At 49.6% G+C, this 20222-nt stretch overlaps 1 protein-coding gene across 6 annotated transcripts in view; it reads right to left on the reverse strand.

The window, feature by feature from the left end:
* Nucleotides 1–20222, reverse strand: part of LOC147098492 (multimerin-2-like) — a 51155-nt gene that overhangs the window by 20930 nt on the left and 10003 nt on the right. For 3 of the 6 annotated variants that reach the window (XM_085970264.1, XM_085970263.1, XM_085970262.1), the window contains 3 exons: nt 18039–18161; nt 13748–13854; nt 11082–11162 (listed from right to left, as the gene is read on the reverse strand). In XM_085970264.1, coding sequence (XP_085826390.1) covers nt 11082–11162; nt 13748–13854; nt 18039–18161 — 311 coding nt within the window. Of the gene's footprint in view, nt 1–11081; nt 11163–13747; nt 13855–18038; nt 18162–18265; nt 18359–20222 lie in introns of those variants that run through there. The other 3 variants (XM_085970267.1, XM_085970266.1, XM_085970265.1) reach the window with 3 other exon arrangements.

Consider the following 20222-nt stretch of genomic DNA (forward strand, 5'->3'; position numbering starts at 1 on the left):
TCCTCCACCACCACGGAGAAAACTATTGCAGTCCTACGGACCATCTTCGCCAGGAATGGCTTGCCAAAACAGATTTGCTCCGACAATGGGCCACAGTTTGTGTCAGAGGATTTCCGGAGGTTTCTGAGGAATAATGGGGTGAAGCATTACACATCTGCCCCATATCATCCAGCCACAAATGGATTGGCTGAGAGGTTTGTTCAGACCTTTAAAAAGGCCATAAAGGCAAAGCATAATGACGACATACCACTACAACACAAGGTGGATAATTTCTTGTTTGCTTACCGGAATGCGACACATGCAGTCACCAACCAAGCTCCAGCCATAATGTTCTTCAACCGAAGGCTAAGATGTCGCCTGGATTTGCTCAAACCAAACATAAGACGAGATGTTGAGGATAAGCAATTCCAGCACATAAATGAGAAGCCAACCAGGAGCTTCAAGATAGGGCAACCAGTCTTGGCCCGTGACTACCGAACAGAAAAATGGCAGCCAGGAACGATATGCACACAGCAGGGACCACTAATGTACACAGTGGACGTCGGAGAGAGCATCGTGAGACGCCATGCTGACCAGATTCTAGAGTCACAGGAACAAGCCAAACCCATACCACGAGCAGGTGCACCTGATAATCAACCCGAAGTACAGATTGCGTCTACCTCGGAAGCAGTGGTATTGGAAGCTGACGAACCAACCAATGACAATGAGCCAGAATCAATGCCGCCGCAAGAACAGGATACTCGAGAAAGGCGCTATCCAGTCAGGATCAGGAAGCCTCCTCAAAGACTGAACTTATAAATGATTATTTCAGTTGATGTATATAGTACAGAGAAAATTGTAATTGTAATTAGTTATTATTTCGTTGTTAAATGAATGTTATGTACTGTTTATCTAAAAGGGGAGGAATTGTTGTGTATGTACCTTTAAGAGAAGAACTGATTCTATACTGCAGTACCGGCAGTGACCACCCCTGTATATAAAGCCATAGCAGGCTTCTGTATTTCAGTCTTAAGTTACCCTCTGTTCAAGTAAATACCTGTTTTATTGTTCTCCTGCAATCCGTGTATTATTTATACTCGGACATTACACCATCCATGTGCAGTTAAAAACAAAATGGAGGTTAAAAGAGAGGCTTCCAGCCTCATTATAATATTTAAATTGACGTTCCGCCCCTGGGAGCCGGTTGGTCGTCCGCTGCGCCTCTGTTAAAACCAGAAGTGGGCGGGCTGGAGGCGGGGGGTCAGGAATCCGATTTTTAACAATTTAACTACCCCCACACTCCAAACCCACCCTTTTTTTAAGGTTAAAATCCCCCCCATTGCTTCAGCAGGCTAGTTTTGAAATTAACCCCCTTGTGGAGTGGAGTAAGCCAAAGGGAGCTGAAAGAACCAAAGTTTGATTGCTGCTGTGTGCGGAGTTAACTGATCCTATCCCGGACTCGGAGTTTGAGCCCTACAATTGGCCTCAGCACCCCTGGGATTAATAAGGAAAAACCAGCCAGGGCTCCCATCCCAGGAACGTGTGCATCAGGTGATTGGCAGGATTGGGTTTGGATGCGATGCAGTCCGTGGTTGAATGGCTTGCCGGCACTCGCTGTACAGCCTCAACCGCGAGGGGTGACCTGTTGGGCAGGAGGCCAACCAGTCGAGCTAGCAACTGTAGAACCGTACCCAACAGGGGGCCGCACCGCCGGGGCAGGAGGGGAGAAAGCCAGCTAAAAGCAAGAGAGCTTGCAGAAAAAAAAATCCCTGTTAAAATAAGCTTTAAATAGTCTCTGTTACTTTGTAGCAATGACGTGAGAGTCGCCACAGCAACAGTAATCTGTGCTGATCAAAACTGAAGAGACACCAGAGCAAACACTGAATAAAGCACATCTCACAACCCTCACAGGAGCGACGAGAAACTGGGACGGTGAAACCTCTGTCTGATTGTTATTCAGTGTTTTCCCTCCTGCTCTCGGGTGTTTTTCTTGCTTGAAAGCTACATTGGTCCCCTTCTTTCCTCAATTATTTTTAAGCAATAGAAGAGGGGGAAATAAGAGTGGAATCAGACAAGCCGATTTCCCGAGTTTCTCCTCCATTGCTTTCACTCAAACTCAGACACAGGGTGTTATGTTCGAAGGGGGTGGGATTGGAAATATGAATTAAAGACAACCTGTGGTTAGTCCTTGATACAGATAGAAATGTAGAAAAATAGGAGCAGGAGTCGGCCATTCGGCCCTTCGAGCCTGCTCCGCCATTCAGTATGATCATGGCTGATCCTCTATCTCAATACCATATTCCCGCTCTGTCCCCATACCCCTTGATGCCTTTTGTGTCTAGAAATCTATCTATCTCCTTCTTAAATATATTCAGTGACTTGGCCTCCACAGCCTTCTGTGGTAGAGAATTCCACAGGTTCACCACCCTCTGAGTGAAGACATTTCTCCTCATCTCAGTCCTAAATGTCCTACCCCATATCCTGAGACTGTGACCCCTCATTCTAGACCCCTCCCAGCCAGGGGAATCATCCTCCCTGCATCCAGTCTGTCTAGCCCTGTCAGAATTTTATATGTTACAATGAGATCCCCTCTCATTCTTCTAAACTCGAGCGAATACAGACCTAGTCGACCCAATCTCTCCTCATACGACAGTCCTGCCATCCCAGGAATCAGTCTGGTGAACCTTCGCTGCACTCCCTCCCTATGGCAAGTATATCCTCAGGTAAGGAAACCAAAACTGCACACAGTTCCACAAATTCTTGCACAGTTTCAGAAATTCAACCAACTAGGATGGGGATTAAACAAGGACCATCTCCGTCCCCTCCCACCCCCCCTCCATCCCCGCCCCCTCCCCCTGCACTGTCCCCTCCGTCCACACCGCCAGCCAAACTATTAAACAAACAGTAAACAGGGCAGATAGAGGCTCGTGCTAAGTCTAACAAGAGGGAACTTTGTATAGGCAGCGATTTCCTTAGAGGGAGACACCTGGCAGCAGTTATGTTTAGTTTCCACCGTTCACCTTACTGAGCTAACATACATAACAGGCTTCTGCCCACGGTGTGCGCAACGGGCCCCCAGGTGAGGTTGCAACGATTAGTTCCATTAAATACTGGGAAACCAAGGGACTGAATATTTAGAAAGAAAATAAAAAAGTACCTGAATGAAAATAACTGAACAAACAACGACTAAAATTATTTCAGATTAAAAATGACCAACATCAGACACTTTTTTTTTTAAGTGGCACCTGATATACCTATCAATTCATCCAATGAAAAGCGACGAGTTAAGAAAGTAACTATAGGTTTTTATTGGCTAAATAACAGAGCCCACCCTCGTGGGTGATCGGATCCAACAAGGAGGAATACCAGCCAGTCGACCACCTTTATACCTGGGCAGGTAGGTGGAGCCATGGGCGGAGTCAGCAGTGGTCAGCCCAGGTATAACAGCGTGACAAGAGGCGACCTCGTGTAGTGATACAACAGTGTAAACAGTGATAACCATAGAGTAACGATATAACAGTGATAACCATAGTGTAACGATAGTGAACGATAAAAGTGGTTTACCACAGCACCTCAAGATAACGAAAGTGAAGCCGTATAACAAAGCACACATAGAGCTGTAACGGGCCTTTGATAAAGTACCACACGAGAGGCTCCTTTATAAACTAAGGTCAGTCCGTATCAAGGGTAAGATGTGTTAGTAGCAGATAAAGGGAAGCAAAGAGGATCGTTGAATGGGGAGCCGGGTCACAGTGAACTAGGGTCGCCAACTCGGATTGGACGTGATCCTGGAGAGTTCGTCACATGACCTCTCGCCCCCCATATCCCCCGCCATTGGTCACCCATCCACACGGCTCTGTATTCCTGCTCCAATTAGAAAGCAAGCAAACTTCAGTGCTCAATTGTATCATTCTTGACTGTCAGTCAAACAGCCTGTATTATCACCAATATTTTTATAACTAATTAACAAAAATGTTCAAAGAAAATTAAAAAGAAAAACACATTTTTAAAGCCTCTTTGATTATTTTCTCCCGGGTTTGCTCGGGGCAGTGTCCGGAGATGAATCTTTAATTCCTGGAGGGCTGGCGACCCTACAGTGAATAAGGTGTTAACAATTAATGCATATTTGGTTAGAGTGGGTCTCCCCATCATGTTACTAGGAACCCAGCAGTCCCTCACTCAGTCCCAGAAAAGTGCCGACCCCAGTTTCTGTTGTTGAACAGACAGAAGATGCTGTACTGTGCAGAAGGCACTGCTCAGATGCTGCATTGCTCGGTCCCTACATTGCCCAGATGCTGCACTGCTCGGTCCTTGCACTGCTCGGTCCCTGCATTGCTCAGACGCTGCACTGCTCGGTTCCTGCATTGCTCAGACGCTGCACTGCTCGGTCCCTGCATTGCACAGACGCTGCACTGCTCGGTTCCTGCATTGCTCAGACGCTGCATTGCTCGGTCCCTGCATTGCTCAGACGCTGCACTGCTCGGTTCCTGCATTGCCCAGATGCTGCACTGCTTGGTCCCTGCACTGCTTGGTCCCTGCACTGCTCAGACACTGCATTGCTCAGTCCCTGCATTGCTCAGTCATTGCATTGCTCGGCCCCTGCATTGCTCGGCCCCTGCACTGCTCAGACACTGCACTGCTCGGTCCCTGCACTGCTCAGTCATTGCATTGCTCGGTCCCTGCACTGCTCGGTCCCTGCACTGCTCGGTCCCTGCATTGCTCAGGCGCTGCATTGCTCAGATGCTGCATTGCTCGGTCCCTGCACTGCTCGGTCCCTGCATTGCTCAGATGTCGCATTGCTCAGTCCCTGCATTGCTCAGATGCTGCATTGTTCGGTCCCTGCACTGCTCGGTCCCTGCATTGCTCAGGCGCTGCATTGCTCGGTCCCTGCATTGCTCAGGCACTGCATTGCTCAGTCCCTGCATTGCTCGGTCCCTGCATTGCTCAGGCACTGCATTGCTCAGTCCCTGCATTGCTCGGTCCCTGCATTGCTTGGTCCCTGCATTGCTCAGGCACTGCATTGCTCAGTCCCTGCATTGCTCGGTCCCTGCATTGCTCGGTCCCTGCATTGCTCAGGCGCTGCATTGCTCGGTCCCTGCATTGCTCGGTCCCTGCATTGCTCAGATGTCGCATTGCTCAGTCCCTGCATTGCTCAGGCGCTGCATTGCTCGGTCCCTGCATTGCTCAGGCGCTGCATTGCTCAGTCCCTGCATTGCTCAGGCGTTGCATTGCTCGGTCCCTGCATTGCTCAGGCGCTGCAGTGCTCAGTCCCTGCATTGCTCAGGCGCTGCATTGCTCTGTCCCTGCATTGCTCAGGCACTGCATTGCTCAGATGCTGCATTGCTCAGTCCCTGCACTGCTCGATCTCGGCATTGCTCGGCCCCTGCACTGCTCAATTCCTGCATTGCTCAGTCATTGCATTGCTCGGTCCCTGCATTGCTCAGACGCTGCACTGCTCGGTTCCTGCATTGCCCAGATGCTGCACTGCTCGGTCCCTGCAATGCTCGGTCCCTGCACTGCTCAGACACTGCATTGCTCGGTCCCTGCATTGCTCAGTCATTGCATTGCTTGGTCCCTGCATTGCTCGGCCCCTGCACTGCTCAGACACTGCATTGCTCAGTCATTGCATTGCTTGGTCCCTGCATTGCTCGGTCCCTGCATTGCTCAGTCATTGCATTGCTCAGTCATTGCATTGCTTGGTCCCTGCATTGCTCAGGCGCTGCATTGCTCAGATGCTGTATTGCTCGGTCACTGCACTGCTCAGTCCCTGCACTGCTCGGTCCCTGCATTGCTCAGATGCTGCATTGCTCGGTCCCTGCATTGCTCAGATGCTGCATTGTTCGGTCCCTGCACTGCTCGGTCCCTGCATTGCTCAGGCGCTGCATTGCTCAGTCCCTGCATTGCTCGGTCCCTGCATTGCTCAGATGCTGCATTGCTCGGTCCCTGCACTGCTCGATCTCGGCATTTTCGGCCCCTGCATTGCTCAGATGCTGCATTGTTCGGTCCCTGCACTGCTCGGTCCCTGCATTGCTCAGGCGCTGCATTGCTCAGTCCCTGCATTGCTCGGTCCCTGCATTGCTCAGATGCTGCATTGCTCGGTCCCTGCACTGCTCGATCTCGGCATTGCTCGGCCCCTGCACTGCTCAGTCCCTGCACTGCTCGGCCCCTGCACTGCTCGATCTCTGCATTGCTCGGCCCCTGCACTGCTCAATCCCTGCATTGCTCAGTCATTGCATTGCTCGGCCCCTGCACTGCTCGATCTCTGCATTGCTCGGTCCCTGCACTGCTCGGTCCCTGCATTGCTCAGTCATTGCATTGCTCAGATGCTGCATTGCTCAGACACTGCACTGCTCGGTCCCTACAATGGTCAGTTCCTGCACTGCTGAGTCCCTGCACTACTCAGGCACTGTGCTGCTAACTCCCTACATTGCTCAGTCCCTGCATTGCTCAGGCACTGTGCTGCTAACTCCCTACATTGCTCAGTCCCTGCACTGCTCAGGCACTGTGCTGCTAACTCCCTACATTGCTCAGTCCCTGCATTGCTCAGGCACTGTGCTGCTAACTCCCTACATTGCTCAGTCCCTGCACTGCTCAGGCACTGTGCTGCTAACTCCCTACATTGCTCAGTCCCTGCACTGCTCAGGCACTGTGCTGCTAACTCCCTACATTGCTCAGTCCCTGCACTGCTCAGGCACTGTGCTGCTAACTCCCTACATTGCTCAGTCCCTGCACTGTGCTGCTAACTCCCTACATTGCTCAGTCCCTGTCCTGCTAACTCCCTACATTGCTCAGCCCCTGCATTGCTCAGGCACTGTGCTGCTAACTCCCTACATTGCTCAGTCCCTGTCCTGCTAACTCCCTACATTGCTCAGCCCCTGCATTGCTCAGGCACTGTGTTGCTAACTCCCTACATTGCTCAGTCCCTGCACTGCTCAGGCACTGTGCTGCTAACTCCCTGCATTGCTCAGGCACTGTGCTGCTCAGGCACTGTGCTGCTAACTCCCTGCACTGCTCAGGCACTGTGCTGCTAACTCCCTACATTGCTCAGTCCCTGCACTGCTCAGGCACTGTGCTGCTAACTCCCTACATTGCTCAGTCCCTGCACTGCTCAGGCACTGTGCTGCTAACTCCCTGCACTGCTCAGGCACTGTGCTGCTAACTCCCTGCATTGCTCAGGCACTGTGCTGCTAACTCCCTGCATTGCTCAGGCACTGTGCTGCTAACTCCCTACATTGCTCAGTCCCTGCACTGCTCAGGCACTGTCCTGCTAACTCCCTACGTTGCTCAGTCCCTGCATTGCTCAGGCACTGTGCTGCTAACTCCCTGCATTGCTCGGTCGCTGCAGTGCAAAGTCCCTGCATTGCTCAGTTGCTGCACTCTCACATCCTAATACACGGTACTCATTTCATCAACCTCGAGTGTGACAGGCCGAGTGAACGCGGCTCTCACGGAGCAGCCTGATTTTTGCTGCTCAACAATTGAATTAAACCAGGGCAGCTGGAGCCTGAACCATTTCAGCAGTTCCCGAATAACCAGCAAGTACAAGAATAAAAAGCCACAAAGATTTCCTGGAAATTGCAGAGAATTCCCTGGGATCAATGCAGAAGCATCCTGAATGGGAGGGGAAGGGGAGTGCAGGCTTCCTGTCTAACAGCTGATTTATATGTTTTTTTTTATGTACTTCTGTGACCGACTCGTATATGTAGCCACACCTGTCTCCTGAGGCTGCTAACAGCACAATAAAGGTTACTCCAGGGACGAGTGTGGAGCTGGCAGTCAGACTTGTTTTTTTTGCTAACTGCTTGCCTCTCTGTTAAAGGGAGGCTCCGTCAGTTCAGTTCAATCCAACCAGGCTCTCCTGGGCACTTTCCTGGCGTTTAGAATCCATTTGCAAAGCGCCTCAGTTTGCCCGCTGCTTATGTTGACAAACTGATCTTGAAATTAGGCCAGGCCATTTAGGAGGGAAACCAGCAAGTACTTTTTCGCACCAAGGATGGTGGAAGTCTGGAACTCTTTCCCCCAAAAAACTGTAGATGCTGGGGGTCAATTGAAATTTTCAAGACTGCGATCGATTGATTGTTGTTGGGTAAGGGAATCAATGGTTATAGAGCAACGGCGGGTGACGTAATAAAACTCACTACGCACTTGGTTTCAGCATAAAGCAAGGCTTTAATCAACTTGTTTCAGAACATGGAGGTCTAGTTGTACTTCACTAGTTCCTTCTCTTACAAAATGTCCCTGGCAAGCTGGGGCCGACGCCCGAGTATTTATACTCCTTGGACGGCGCCACCAGCTGGCCGTCCAGCGTTATTTCACGAGTAGTTTCTTGATGAATGATGAGATTTATAACGGCGGGTAAATGGAGTTGAGGTGCAGATCAGCGAATGGCGGAGCAGGCTCAAGGGGCTGAATGGCCTCCTCCTGTTCGTAATGTTACTAAACCTCCTTCCTCACTGTTAACTCGTCAGCTCAGAGACGAGGGCTGTGCTCCCAGTATGGAGCCTCTCTCCACGGAGGTCAGCGTGCCCAATTCCTAGTGCTCCCAAATCATTAAAATTAGCCACGGGGTAATTGGGAATTCACGACGGCCTCTACGCCTGATTCTCTGAACCTCAGAGCCATTCAGAATTTACACTTGGGAACGTGAATCCAGAATTAGATTCCTGACAACTGAATCCAAATCTCTGAACAAAGTGGAGAAGAGTTTGTAATAATGTTCCAGCTTTATTAGGCTTTGGGTCTTTCTGAATGTAATCAGATAGGTTCATTGCTAAATGTGTTATTGGCACCTGTGCTCGTGGGAGAGCAGAGGACTGAAGAAAGCAGAGCATTTAAGATGAGAATTTTTTTTTAAGCAACGTGATATTCTGATCTGGAACGCGCTGCCTGAAAGGGCGATGGAAGCAGATTCAATAGTAACTTTCAAAAGGAATTTGGATAAATACTTAAAAAGGACAAATTTGCAGGGCTATGGGGAACGAGCAAGGGAGTGGGACTAATTGCTCTTTCAAAGAGCCGGCACAGACACGATGGGCTGAATGGCCTCCTCCTGTTCTGTCAGATTCTATGGCCGGGATTTTAAGCCTGCTCGCCCAGTGGGAATGGTGCGTGGGAGGGGTTAAAATTTGAAAATTCGCGCTCCTGGCTCCAATCAGGGCATCGGCGAGGCTCCCGCTAAAGGCCGGCTGAGGCCTACTTAACATTCAAAAGTCGCAGCCTGATGATGTCTTCAGTGCCGTGACGTAATCTTAACCTCACCTTGTCTGCTGCCCAGCAGGAGGGGCTGATTGGCTAGGAGAGGCCATGGTAAGTTTGAAAAATGTGATTCTTTTAGAACTCCTTGTGGGCCGGGAGGAGCGGGAATGCTCCCCTTCCCATCCACCCCATCCCGCCGGGCCTTGCAAAGAGGCCTTGGGCCTCCTCAACACCAGCATCCCCCTAACCCCTCCCCCAACCGCCCTCTAACCCCGCCCCCCACTCTGTCACCAACCGCCCTCTAACCCCTCCCCCCCACTCCCTCACCAACTGCCCTCTAACCCCTCCCCCCCACTCCCTGCCCCAACCGCCCTCTAACCCCTCCCCCCACTCCCTCCCCCAACCGCCCTCTAACCCCTCCTCCCACTCCCTCACCAACTGCCCTCTAACCCCTCCCCCCCACTCCCTCACCAACTGCCCTCTAACCCCTCCCCCACTCCCTCCCCCAACCGCCCTCTAACCCCTCCCCCCACTCCATCACCAACCGCCCTCTAACCCCTCCCCCCACTCCCTCCCCCAACCGCCCTCTAACCCCTCCCCCCACTCCGTCACCAACCGCCCTGGAACCCCTCCCCCCAGTGAGTGCCTGGCCGTTCCCTGGGTCCCCGGCTGCGGTCCCCAGCTCCCAACCACCGGCCAGGCAGTGAATCTGGCCGGGTGTCGTGCGGGGACTCTGGGAACTTTTATTTAAATGAGACCCAGCCGTTAAGATTGGCCGGGTCTCCGTGTCCCCGAGCTCTCCGGGCACGCCACTGGCTTTTAAAGGGGCCTGTGATTCTATGACTGAGAGCTTTGGGCCAAGCCCAAGGAGGACAGGTCGGAGACACAGGCTGCAAACGGGGCAACTTTTCAAGCCAACTGGCACACTGTGGCAAGGTTAGAGACAAGGGCGGGCCTCTTAATGCAATAGGATGAGCTTCAGTGGTTCCACTGAGCATGGAGAAACCTGCTGACAAGGGTCCAAAGTCTTTCCTTTTCAAATGCCAGACTCCATTTCAGAGCCAGCAGAGAGAGGAGACATTTCACCATCTGGATTCAGTCTTTGACCCCAGGGTGAAAGGGCAGTGTCCTGATGCACTGGCCTGGGGTTTACGATGGATAAAACTGACCGGTCCCCTTTGAGGCCTGTGAAAAAGCTCCTTGAAACCATTTGGCTTTGATAACCAACCCTCCTTAAAATTGTCAGTGCTGGGGATGTCCTGTTTTAGGATGGTAGGTGATAATTTTGCTGTTTTTTTGTTTAAAGCCAATACTGATAACATCAGCGCGGGAGGGATTGGGGTGGGGAATATTCTTTTCCATTGTTCATCGGAGTATCCAGTGTCAGCTGTGGCTCAGTGGGTAGCACTCTCGCCTCTGAGTCCGAAGGTCGTGGGTTCAAGTCCCACTCCAGGGACTTGAGCACATAAAGCTAGGTTGACACTCCAGTGCAGTGCTGAGGGAGTGCTGCACTGTCGGAGGTGCCGCCCTTTGGATGAGACGTTAAACTGAGGCCCCGTCTGCTCTCTCAGGTGGACGTAAAAGATCCCATGGCACTATTTCGAAGAAGAGCAGGGGAGTTCTCCCCGGTGTCCTGGCCCATATTTATCCCTCAACCAACATAACAAAAACAGACCATCTGGTCATTATCACATTGCTGTTTGTGGGAGCTTGCTGTGCGCAAATTGGCTGCCGCGTTTCCTACATTACAACAGTGACTACACTCCAAAAGTACTTCATTGGCTGTAAAGCACTTTGACACCTCCGGTGGTCGTGAAAGGTGCTATATAAATGCAAGTCTTTCTTTCATTCATAAATCAACAAAACAGCCGCAGTCACAATTATTTTTTCACTGACATGTAACTTACTTGGGTTTATGATTTCTTCAATCACTTGTTCTCTCTCCAGTGCCTGCTTCAGGGCAGCTGTTGCAATCCTCTCCTCAGGAGCTAGGAAAAACACAGCAGTCAAAACCATGCCATTTCTTTCCATTTTACAACCTGTTCCAGGTGAAACCATTCCTCAATCCAGGAGCGCTCGCTGACGGTTCAGCCTGGAGTTTCTGCTACAGCTGTTCTTTACAGCCGCGTGCTCGGCGGTGGGTTTTAGGCAGACTCAAACAGAAGCATGCTGTTTGCACCCAATATTCCCCGGGCACGGCGAGAGGCGCTAGTGGAAGCACATTTATAAATTGGCATATCAATGGAAATTTAAAGAAAAAATAAAAAGTAAGATTTGCATTTATATAGCACCTTTCATGACCACTGGACATCTCAAAGCGCCTTACAGCCAATAAAGTACTTTTTGGAGTGTAGTCACTGTTGTAATGTGGGAAACGCGGCAGCCAATTTGCGCACAGCAAGCTCCCACAAACAGCAACGTGATAATGACCAGATAATCGTTTTTTGTTATGTTGGTTGAGGGATAAATATTGCCCAGGACACCGGGGATAACTCCCCTGCTCCTCTTCGAAATAGTGCCATGGGATCTTTTCTGTATACCTGAGAGAGCAGATGGGGCCTCGGTTTAACGTCTCATCCGAAAGATGGCACCTCCGACAGTGCAGCACTCCTCTGGAGTGTCAGCCTAGCTTTATGTGCTCAAGTCCCTGGAGTGGGACTTGAACCCACAGCCTTCTGACCTCGGAGGCAAGTGTGCAACCCACTGAGCCACAGCTGGCACGAGAGAAGGGGACAATTGAAGTGGGGAGTCAGGATAAGGGGGGCAAAAACCTCTGAAGGCCTTTGGAAAGGCGAAGAAGGCATTGGAACCCATTAGCGCCTTCACCAGGACTGAAAAGGAGAAATATTAAAAAGTGATGGGAAAAGAAACCCAAGATTCAGGCAAATGACCGAGCAGCCATGCAAGGTCCGACTCCCTGTCTGGCAGTTGCTGTGATGGAAGTGGTCCTGCAGGAGGTGCTGGTGAGGATGGTGGCTTCTCTGCCACTCCGTGCCACCGTGCCATCGCTCAGCAATGCAGCTTGCCCACATGGGAGCTTCAGGCCCCAGCTGCCCAGCAGTGCCACTCGATATGCCAGGCCTGTGCTGCAGAGGGCTCAGCTCTGGCTCACTGCTGACCCCGTGAACACAATCCCCACAGTCATTGCCAGGTAGGCGTGCCTGGGCTGACAGATAGGGATGGTGTTGATCACCTTGCCATGGCTTCTTTCATGCCATGCCATGAAACAAAGACATACTGGGCTAGATTTTCAACTGGTTACCTGGGTGTAAATCTGCCGGATCGGCTGCCCATTAGAGAATTTCATGAAAATCAGACGGTTTCTATAACGAGCAGCAAGTTGAAAACCTACCGCACTAAGACTGAGACGCTTCCCAGGAAACCTCCACCATTATATTAAAAAAAAGAAAGAACTTGCATTTCTATAGCGCCTTTCACAACCTCAGGATGTCCCAAAGCACTTTACAGCCAATGAAGTACTTTTGAAGTGTAGTCATTGTTGTATTGTAGGAAACATGGCAGCCAATTTGCACACAGCAAGCTCCCACAAACAGCAGTGTGATAAATGACCAGATCATCTGTTTTCGTGATGTTGATTGAGGGATAAATATTGTCCAGGATACCGGGGATAACTCCCCTGCTCTTCTTTGAAACAGTGCCATGGGATCTTTTACGTCCACCTGAGAGAGCAGACGGGGCCTCGGTTTAACGTCTCATCTGAAAGACGGCACCTCCGACAGTGCAGCACTCCCTCAGCACTGCACTGGGAGTGTCAGCCTAGAATTTTGTGCTCAAGTCTTTGGAGCAGGACTTGAACCCACGACCTTCTGACTCAGAGGCGAGAGTGTTAGCTGATCAGCTGACTATGGTTACTCAGGTTCACATAGCTCAGTGGTGCCATCGATCTACGAGCATTGGGAACAGAAGCCTCTGCACGAACAAAGTGAGGGTCATGGCAGGTGGGCACCTATCACCTCTTGTGAAGCCTGATCTGCCCGGTCTCCCTCCAAACGCCTCAGATGGGTCTGGGGCACAAACAAAAAGCATTTTGGAAAACTGGCACAAAGTCTCGCGAGAAACTAAGTGCCAGGAGATCAACCGCAAGGTTGGTCACCTCTTCCCTCAACTCCTGCTCCATGTTTGACCGCCCCCCTCCCCTTGTGAAGCACTGAAAGACGGTTCACAATATTAAAACCACTATGTTAGTGCAAGTTGATGTTTTCTTCAATCTTGCCTCCAACAAAATCCCAAGAGCTGGATGGCTGAGGGACATGGAGCAGCAGGACTGCTGAGGGACATAGTTGAGGGGGAATTGGGCTCCAAGTGGCTCTCGGGCTGTATCGTGAACCTTCCGCCCTCATCAAATCTACTCTAAACAATACATCTGTTGCACCTCGGCCATTTCGCACCTCGCCACAATCACTGAATATGGCATCCATCAGATCTCCCATCTATCACAGTTGATCACAAATGACTAATTTTGCCCTCCCTAACCCTGGGTGCTGAAGCCAATTGCTGCACTCCATCCATCGCCATTTGCACTGCACGGGGGAATCCCAACACTGCGGCTTACCTGTGTGTTCACAGTTGGATCCTATATATCCAGGACAGCATCTCCACTCCAAGGAGGTCACAGTCATCTGCTTCACCTTGTACAGAGGTCTACGAGCCAGTTGGTACCTAAACAACAACAACTTGCATTTATATCGCACCTTTAATGTAGTAAAACGTCCCAAGGCTGTTCACAGGAGCGTTATCAGACAAAATTTGACACTGAGCCACATAAGGAGATATTAGACAAATGGCCAAAAGCTTGGTCAAAGAGGTAGGTTTTAAGGAGTGTCTTAAAGGAGGAGAGAGAGGCAGAGAGGTTTAGGGAGGGAATTCCAGAGCTTAGGGCCTCGGCAGCTGAAGGCACGGGCGCCAGTGGTGGAGCGCTGAAAATCGTGGCTGCATAAGTTGAGTATATACAAGGCTGAGATAGATAGATTTTTGGACTCTAGGGGAATCAAGGGATATACGGGTCAGGCGGGAAAGTGGAGTTCCCGCCCGAGCCACATGATCTTATTGAATGGCGGATCAGGCTCGAGGGGCTGTATGGCCTACTCCTGCTCCTAGTTCTTATGTTCTTATGTAAGTGGCCGGAATTGGAGGAGTGCAGAGATCTCGAAGGCTTGTAGAGCTGGAGGAGGTTACAGAGATAGGGAGGGGCGAGACCATGGAGGGATTTGAAACCGGGATGAGAATTTTAAAATTGAAGCATTACCAGACCAGGAGCCAGTGTAAGTCATCGAGCACGGGGGCGATGGTGAACGGGACTCGGTGCAAGTTAGGACACGGGGCAGCGAGCACAGGGGTGATGGTGAACGGGACTCGGTGCGAGTTAGGACACGGGGCAGCGAGCACAGGGGCGATGGTGAACGGGACTCGGTGCGAGTTAGGATATGGGCAGCCGAGTTTTGGATGAGCTCAAGTTTATGAAGGGTGGTAGATGAGAGGCCGGGCATCTGCCACCCTACCCTGAAAGGAGAGGTCTGCGAGAAAAAGAGAGGGAGCGAAAAACACGGACCGAGATAGCTAATGAGGAAGATGGAGTGCAATATAAATGTGTTTGAGCTCATAAGCTCTTTTGAAATACATGGCATATATTTCCACTCTTATAAACATTGGTAAGGAGACTCCTTACCTATCTGATGCTGCTTTAAACCCCAGAATATAATTCTTCTTCTGCAAGATTACAGACACCAGAATTCCTGATTCCAACTTCCATTGCCACATTGGGTCAATTCCCTAACTACATGGGGGAATGTCACCAGCTGGTGCTCCACACGAGGCTCACTCCTGAAGCAACTTTCAATAATTTTTAAATGGTGAGAAACTGTTAAATGTTGGTGTTCAGAGAGATTTGGGTTTCCTAGTACAAGAAACACAGGGAGCTAGCATGCAGGTACAGAAAGCAATAAGGACGGCAAATGGTATGTTGGCCTTTATTGCGAGGGGGTTGGAGTATAAGAGTATGGAAGTCTTGCTACAATTGTCCAGGGCCTTGGTGAGACCACACCTGGAGTACTGTGCACAGTTTTGGTCTCCTTATTTAAGGAAGGACATACTTGCCTTAGAGGTGGTGCAACGAAGGTTCACTAGATTGATCCCTGGGATGAGAGGGTTGTCCTGAGGAGAGATTGAGTAGATTGGAGCTATACTCTCTGGAGTTCAGAAGAATGAGAGGTGATCTCTTTGAAACATATAAGATTCTGAGGGGGATTGACAGGGTAGATGCTTGTGAGGCTGTTTCCCCTGGCTGGAGAGTCTAGAACTAGGGGCCACAGTCTCAGGATAAGGGGTCAGCCTTTTAAGACTGAGATGAGGAGGAATTTCTTCACTCAGAGGGTTGTGAATCTTTAGAATTCTCGCCCCAAAGTGCTGTGGATGCTCAGTCGTTGAGTATATTCAAGGCTAAGATAGATAGATTTTTGGACTCCAGAGGAATTAAGGTGATATGGGGATAGGGCAGGAAAGTGGGATTGAGGTTGAAGATCAGCCATGATCATATTGAATGGCGGAGCAGGCTCAAGGGGCCATATGGCCTACTCCTGCTCCTAATTCCTATGTTCTTATGAAATGTCCCACAACCTAATACTCTGGTGAGCCTTTTCCTCAGGGAAGGTCCATGCGCCACTGAGCACATTTACCCAGCGAGAGCAGGGTCGCTAGAGAGACAGAGATCAACCAATGCCTGTGATGCTATTCAGGGACTCCAACACATCAACATATCTGCCTGGAAATTGCAAGGCTTGCTGAAGTTAGTACGTTTTCTGTTGATACCCGCAAGGTGCCAGAAGAGGTGAATGGCCTGAGATTGAACACTGGCCAGAAAGTTCTTGTTAAGTGGTGGAAACAAGTCAGAATGCAAATTTCCAACCCCTTTTATTAAACACACCCCCATGTCTTTCTCCACACCCTCCACCCTGAAAAACACCATCTCCAACTCTCTCAACAGCATCCTCTAAGGCTCCCACCTCTTTGTCCACTACCTGCATGGACACCTTCATCAATATGCTCAACACTGCCTTGTCTGCCACCCCCACCACTCCTCCGGGGGAACCAGCCATCTCAGTAGACTCAAGCCCTTCACCTGTAGACTAGAGGGCACATGACATACAACCACCTCGGATAGCCATTGGTAGATCTGCCTTGACCACCTCAAGTACTATAGCAGCAGAGGTAAAATGATCCAATTACTCCAGCGGCATCCTGAAGGGCAAGGTCAATCCTGTACTCCGCTTTGCCATCACTAATCGTGAACCTTTTTCCTCTCTACCCTCTATCTTTACTTCTGATTTTAAATAATACCTCATTTAAAAATGAAGACCATCTGCTCAGTTATTCCCATCTCCTCCATCCTTAGACTTCTCACCCCCCCCCCCCCCCCCCACACACACACACGTACACTACATCTTCTCCATCTTCCCACTTCACCCAGCCCTCATTATTCTCATTTCCTTCTAGGAAGTCCATCACCTACTCCATCAATCTTCTTCCAGCTCAGCTGCTGAACACCCAACTTCTCCATATCAGCCCAACACTTGACAACATTGTCAATCTCTCCCTATCAACAGGCGTTGTACCTACCACTATCAAAACTGTGTTCAATATTGTCCTCCTGAAAAAGCCCATCTTTTGACACCTCTATTGTAGCAAACTACTACCCTTTGTCCCCAAGGTCCTTGACCACATCACTGCCACCCAATTATGTCTTCTTCGTGCTCACAACTCCATATTCAGGTGCTTCCAATTCAGTTTCCAAAGAGCCCACAGCATCAAGAGCATTCTGGTCAAAGTCACCAATGACATCCTGTGTCACTGCAATCATGGCTTATATTCCTTCTCAACCTCTCTGCCATTGTTCACCTCCACATTTTCCCCTGTAGCATCACTCATGGTTGTCCTACTACCTGTCCCAATACATTCTTCAAGTGTTTTCTCCTCTCTTGTTTGCAGAGTCACCTCTGGTGTGCCCCAGGACTCCAGCTTTGATGCATCATCTTCATGCAACGCTTGGCAGCATTATCCACAAGCATGGATCCACCAACTCCTACCATTGAGCCCATGGCTGTCCCAGTATTAACTGCTTGTCTGACATCAAGTCCTGGATGAATCAAAAGTTCCTAAGTTCAACACTGGCAAAACTGAAACCATCTTGTTTGGTTCTCACTAGGACCTACGCGCCCCTGACCCCGACTCCATCAATCTCCCTGGCTGCCTGATGGATTCATTGGTGCACAACCACAGCATTCTATTCGACCCTAAGCTGCACTTTTGACCATACGTCTGGCCTGTCACCAAGACCACCTTCCAAACAATGGTGCCTATGCCCCTATCTCACCCCCTAAACTGCTGAAACACTCAATCATTAAATGCTGTCCTCTGCCGTCCTCCACCCTTCACAAAGTTCATCTGATCCAGAACTCCAAAGCCCCAAGTCCTCTCTCACACAAAGTGCAATAGATCCATTATTGCCCAATTCCATTGGCTCCCTGTGCCCCAGTGAATTGCTTTCAAGGTTCTCATCCACTTTTTCAAATACCGCAACAGTCCACCCTCCCTATTTGGCAAATACTTTCCAGCCATTCATCTTGTTCAATGCAATTCTTTGAGAGATCAAACAGGCTCTTTTCTCTACGGTGTTTAGTAACATATTTTCCACATCACAACAGTGACTACACTCCAAAGGTACTTCATTGGCTGTGAAGCACTTCGGGACGTCCGGTGGTCGTGAAAGGCGCTATATAAATGCAAGTCCTTCTTTCTTTCTTTTCACACTGGCTGCCCACAGTGTAATATCTCACTTAACTGGTACTTACACTCCGTTTTGGCAATTGACTACCCCGTTCATACAAGGCTCCATGGACCTTTGCACAAACCGCTCGACGCCACATGAAACCACGGCCGTGAACAATCTGGATTTCACAAACGCACACCAGTTCCTAAAACAAAGGGAGAAAAAGAAGTTTCAAGACTACGACTCTTGGGTATAGGTTCGCGGTTCACTCTACCTTTTAAAATGTAATAATAACCCTTATTTAAATACCATCATCTTTAAACAAAACAGTACGTTTTTTTTTTAAAGTACTTTAACAGTCATCAAAGAGGAGCTGAGAATTCGAAAAGCTGCAAATGGGGCTGAAAACAGAGGCTGAGCGAGCAATAGGTGATATTTTCAATGATTAATTCCTCCTTTCACAAGAGATGACTAAGAGGTGATAAACTAAGGAGAATTATTGACTGATATAAATGAGATATAAATCTCAGAGTACGAAGAGAGGCAGGGATGAGGCTTGTGTCGCAGTGATGGTGGTCACAAGGGTGTTGATGAACACTGGGGAGGTATGACTAGACCGGAGACAGTGACAAAACCGTCACTGAAAGTTACAGACCCATTCATCCCATGCAAAATAGTGGAACTGATTATCATAGAAACATAGAGAAACATAGCAAAATAGGAGCAGGAGTAGGCCATTCGGCCCTTCGAGCCTGCTCCGTCATTCAATATGATCAGGGCTGATCAAGGGTAGACTTTAGGATAATAAACTAGTGAACAGCTGTCAACATGGATTCAGAAGGGAGCGTTCCTGCTCAGCCAATGCCCCTGACTTTGTTTGAGGAAGTGGCCTCCCAATTGCATGGGATGAATGGAAAGCCTTTAGACTTTCAAAAAGTATTCAACAATGTTCTACATAAAAGGCTGCTAGATAAAGAAAGACTTGCATTTCTATAGCGCCTTTCATGACCACCGGACGTCTCAAAGCGCTTCACAGCCAATGAAGTACAGTCACTGTTGCAATGTGGGAAATGCAGCAGCCAATTTGCATCAGCAAGCTCCCACAAACAGCAATGTTCTAATGACCAGATAATCTGTTTTTGTGATGTTGTTTGAGGGATAAATATTGGCCAGGCCACCAGGGATAACTCCCTTGCTCTTCTTCGAAATAGTGTCATGGGATCTTTTACGTCCACCTGAGAGAACAGACGGGGCCTCGGTTTAACGTCTCATCCGAAAGACGGCACCTCCGACAGTGTAGCACTCCCTCAGCACTGCACTGGAGTCTCAGCCTAGCTTTATGTGCTCAAGTCCCTGGAGTGGGACTTGCCTCTGAGTCAGAAGGTTGTGGGTTCGAGGGTGCTACCCACTGAGCCACAGCTGAAGCCCAAAGTTGTGGGAATTTAGGATAAATCTTGGGAATGGATAAGAAATTGGTTGAGGGGTAGAAAACAATGGGTATTGGGTTTTGTCACGACATTGGGCGAATTGCAGAGTGGGGTGTCCCAGGGATCGATATTGGGACCACTGCTGTTTCTGATTTATGTCAATGGCCTGGATTCAGAAACCCAATGCCTTACCTGAGGAAGGACGTTCTTGCCATGGGAGGAGTTCAGCGAAGATTCACCGGGCTGATACCTGGGATGGCAGGAATGACGTATGAGGAGAGATTGGATCAATTGGGCTTGTACTCGCTGGAGTTTAGAAGAATGAGAGGGGATCTGATCGAAACTTATAAAATTCTAACAGGACTACACAGACTAGATGCTGGAAGGATGTTCCCGATGGTCGGGGAGTCCAGAACCAGGGGTCACAGTCTAAGGATAAGGGGTAGGCCATTTAGGACTGAGATGAGGAGGAATTTCTTCACCCAGAGAGTGGTGAACCTGTGGAATTCTCTACCACGTAAGGCAGTAGAGGCCAATTTATTAAATATATTCAAGAAGGAGTTGGATATATTTCTCAAGGCTAAAGGGATCAAGGGGTATGGGGAAAAAGCAGGGACCGGGTACTGAGTTTGGATGATCAGCCATGATCGCATTGAATGGCGGCGCAGGCTCGAGGGGCTGAATGGTCTACTCCTGCTCCTATCTTCTATGTTTCTATGTTTCGCCAAGTTTTTAGATGATACGAAACTAGCAGGGCAGTTGATTCTGAGGTGGCAAAAGAAGCTGGAAAAATGTACAAGTGGACAGCCCATTAAATTCAAGATGGCCACATGTGAAGT

This window comes from Somniosus microcephalus, chromosome 29 (assembly GCF_052327205.1).
Source record: "Somniosus microcephalus isolate GS21.2 chromosome 29, FLI_Smic_1.0, whole genome shotgun sequence".
NCBI classification, from domain to species: domain Eukaryota; kingdom Metazoa; phylum Chordata; class Chondrichthyes; order Squaliformes; family Somniosidae; genus Somniosus; species Somniosus microcephalus.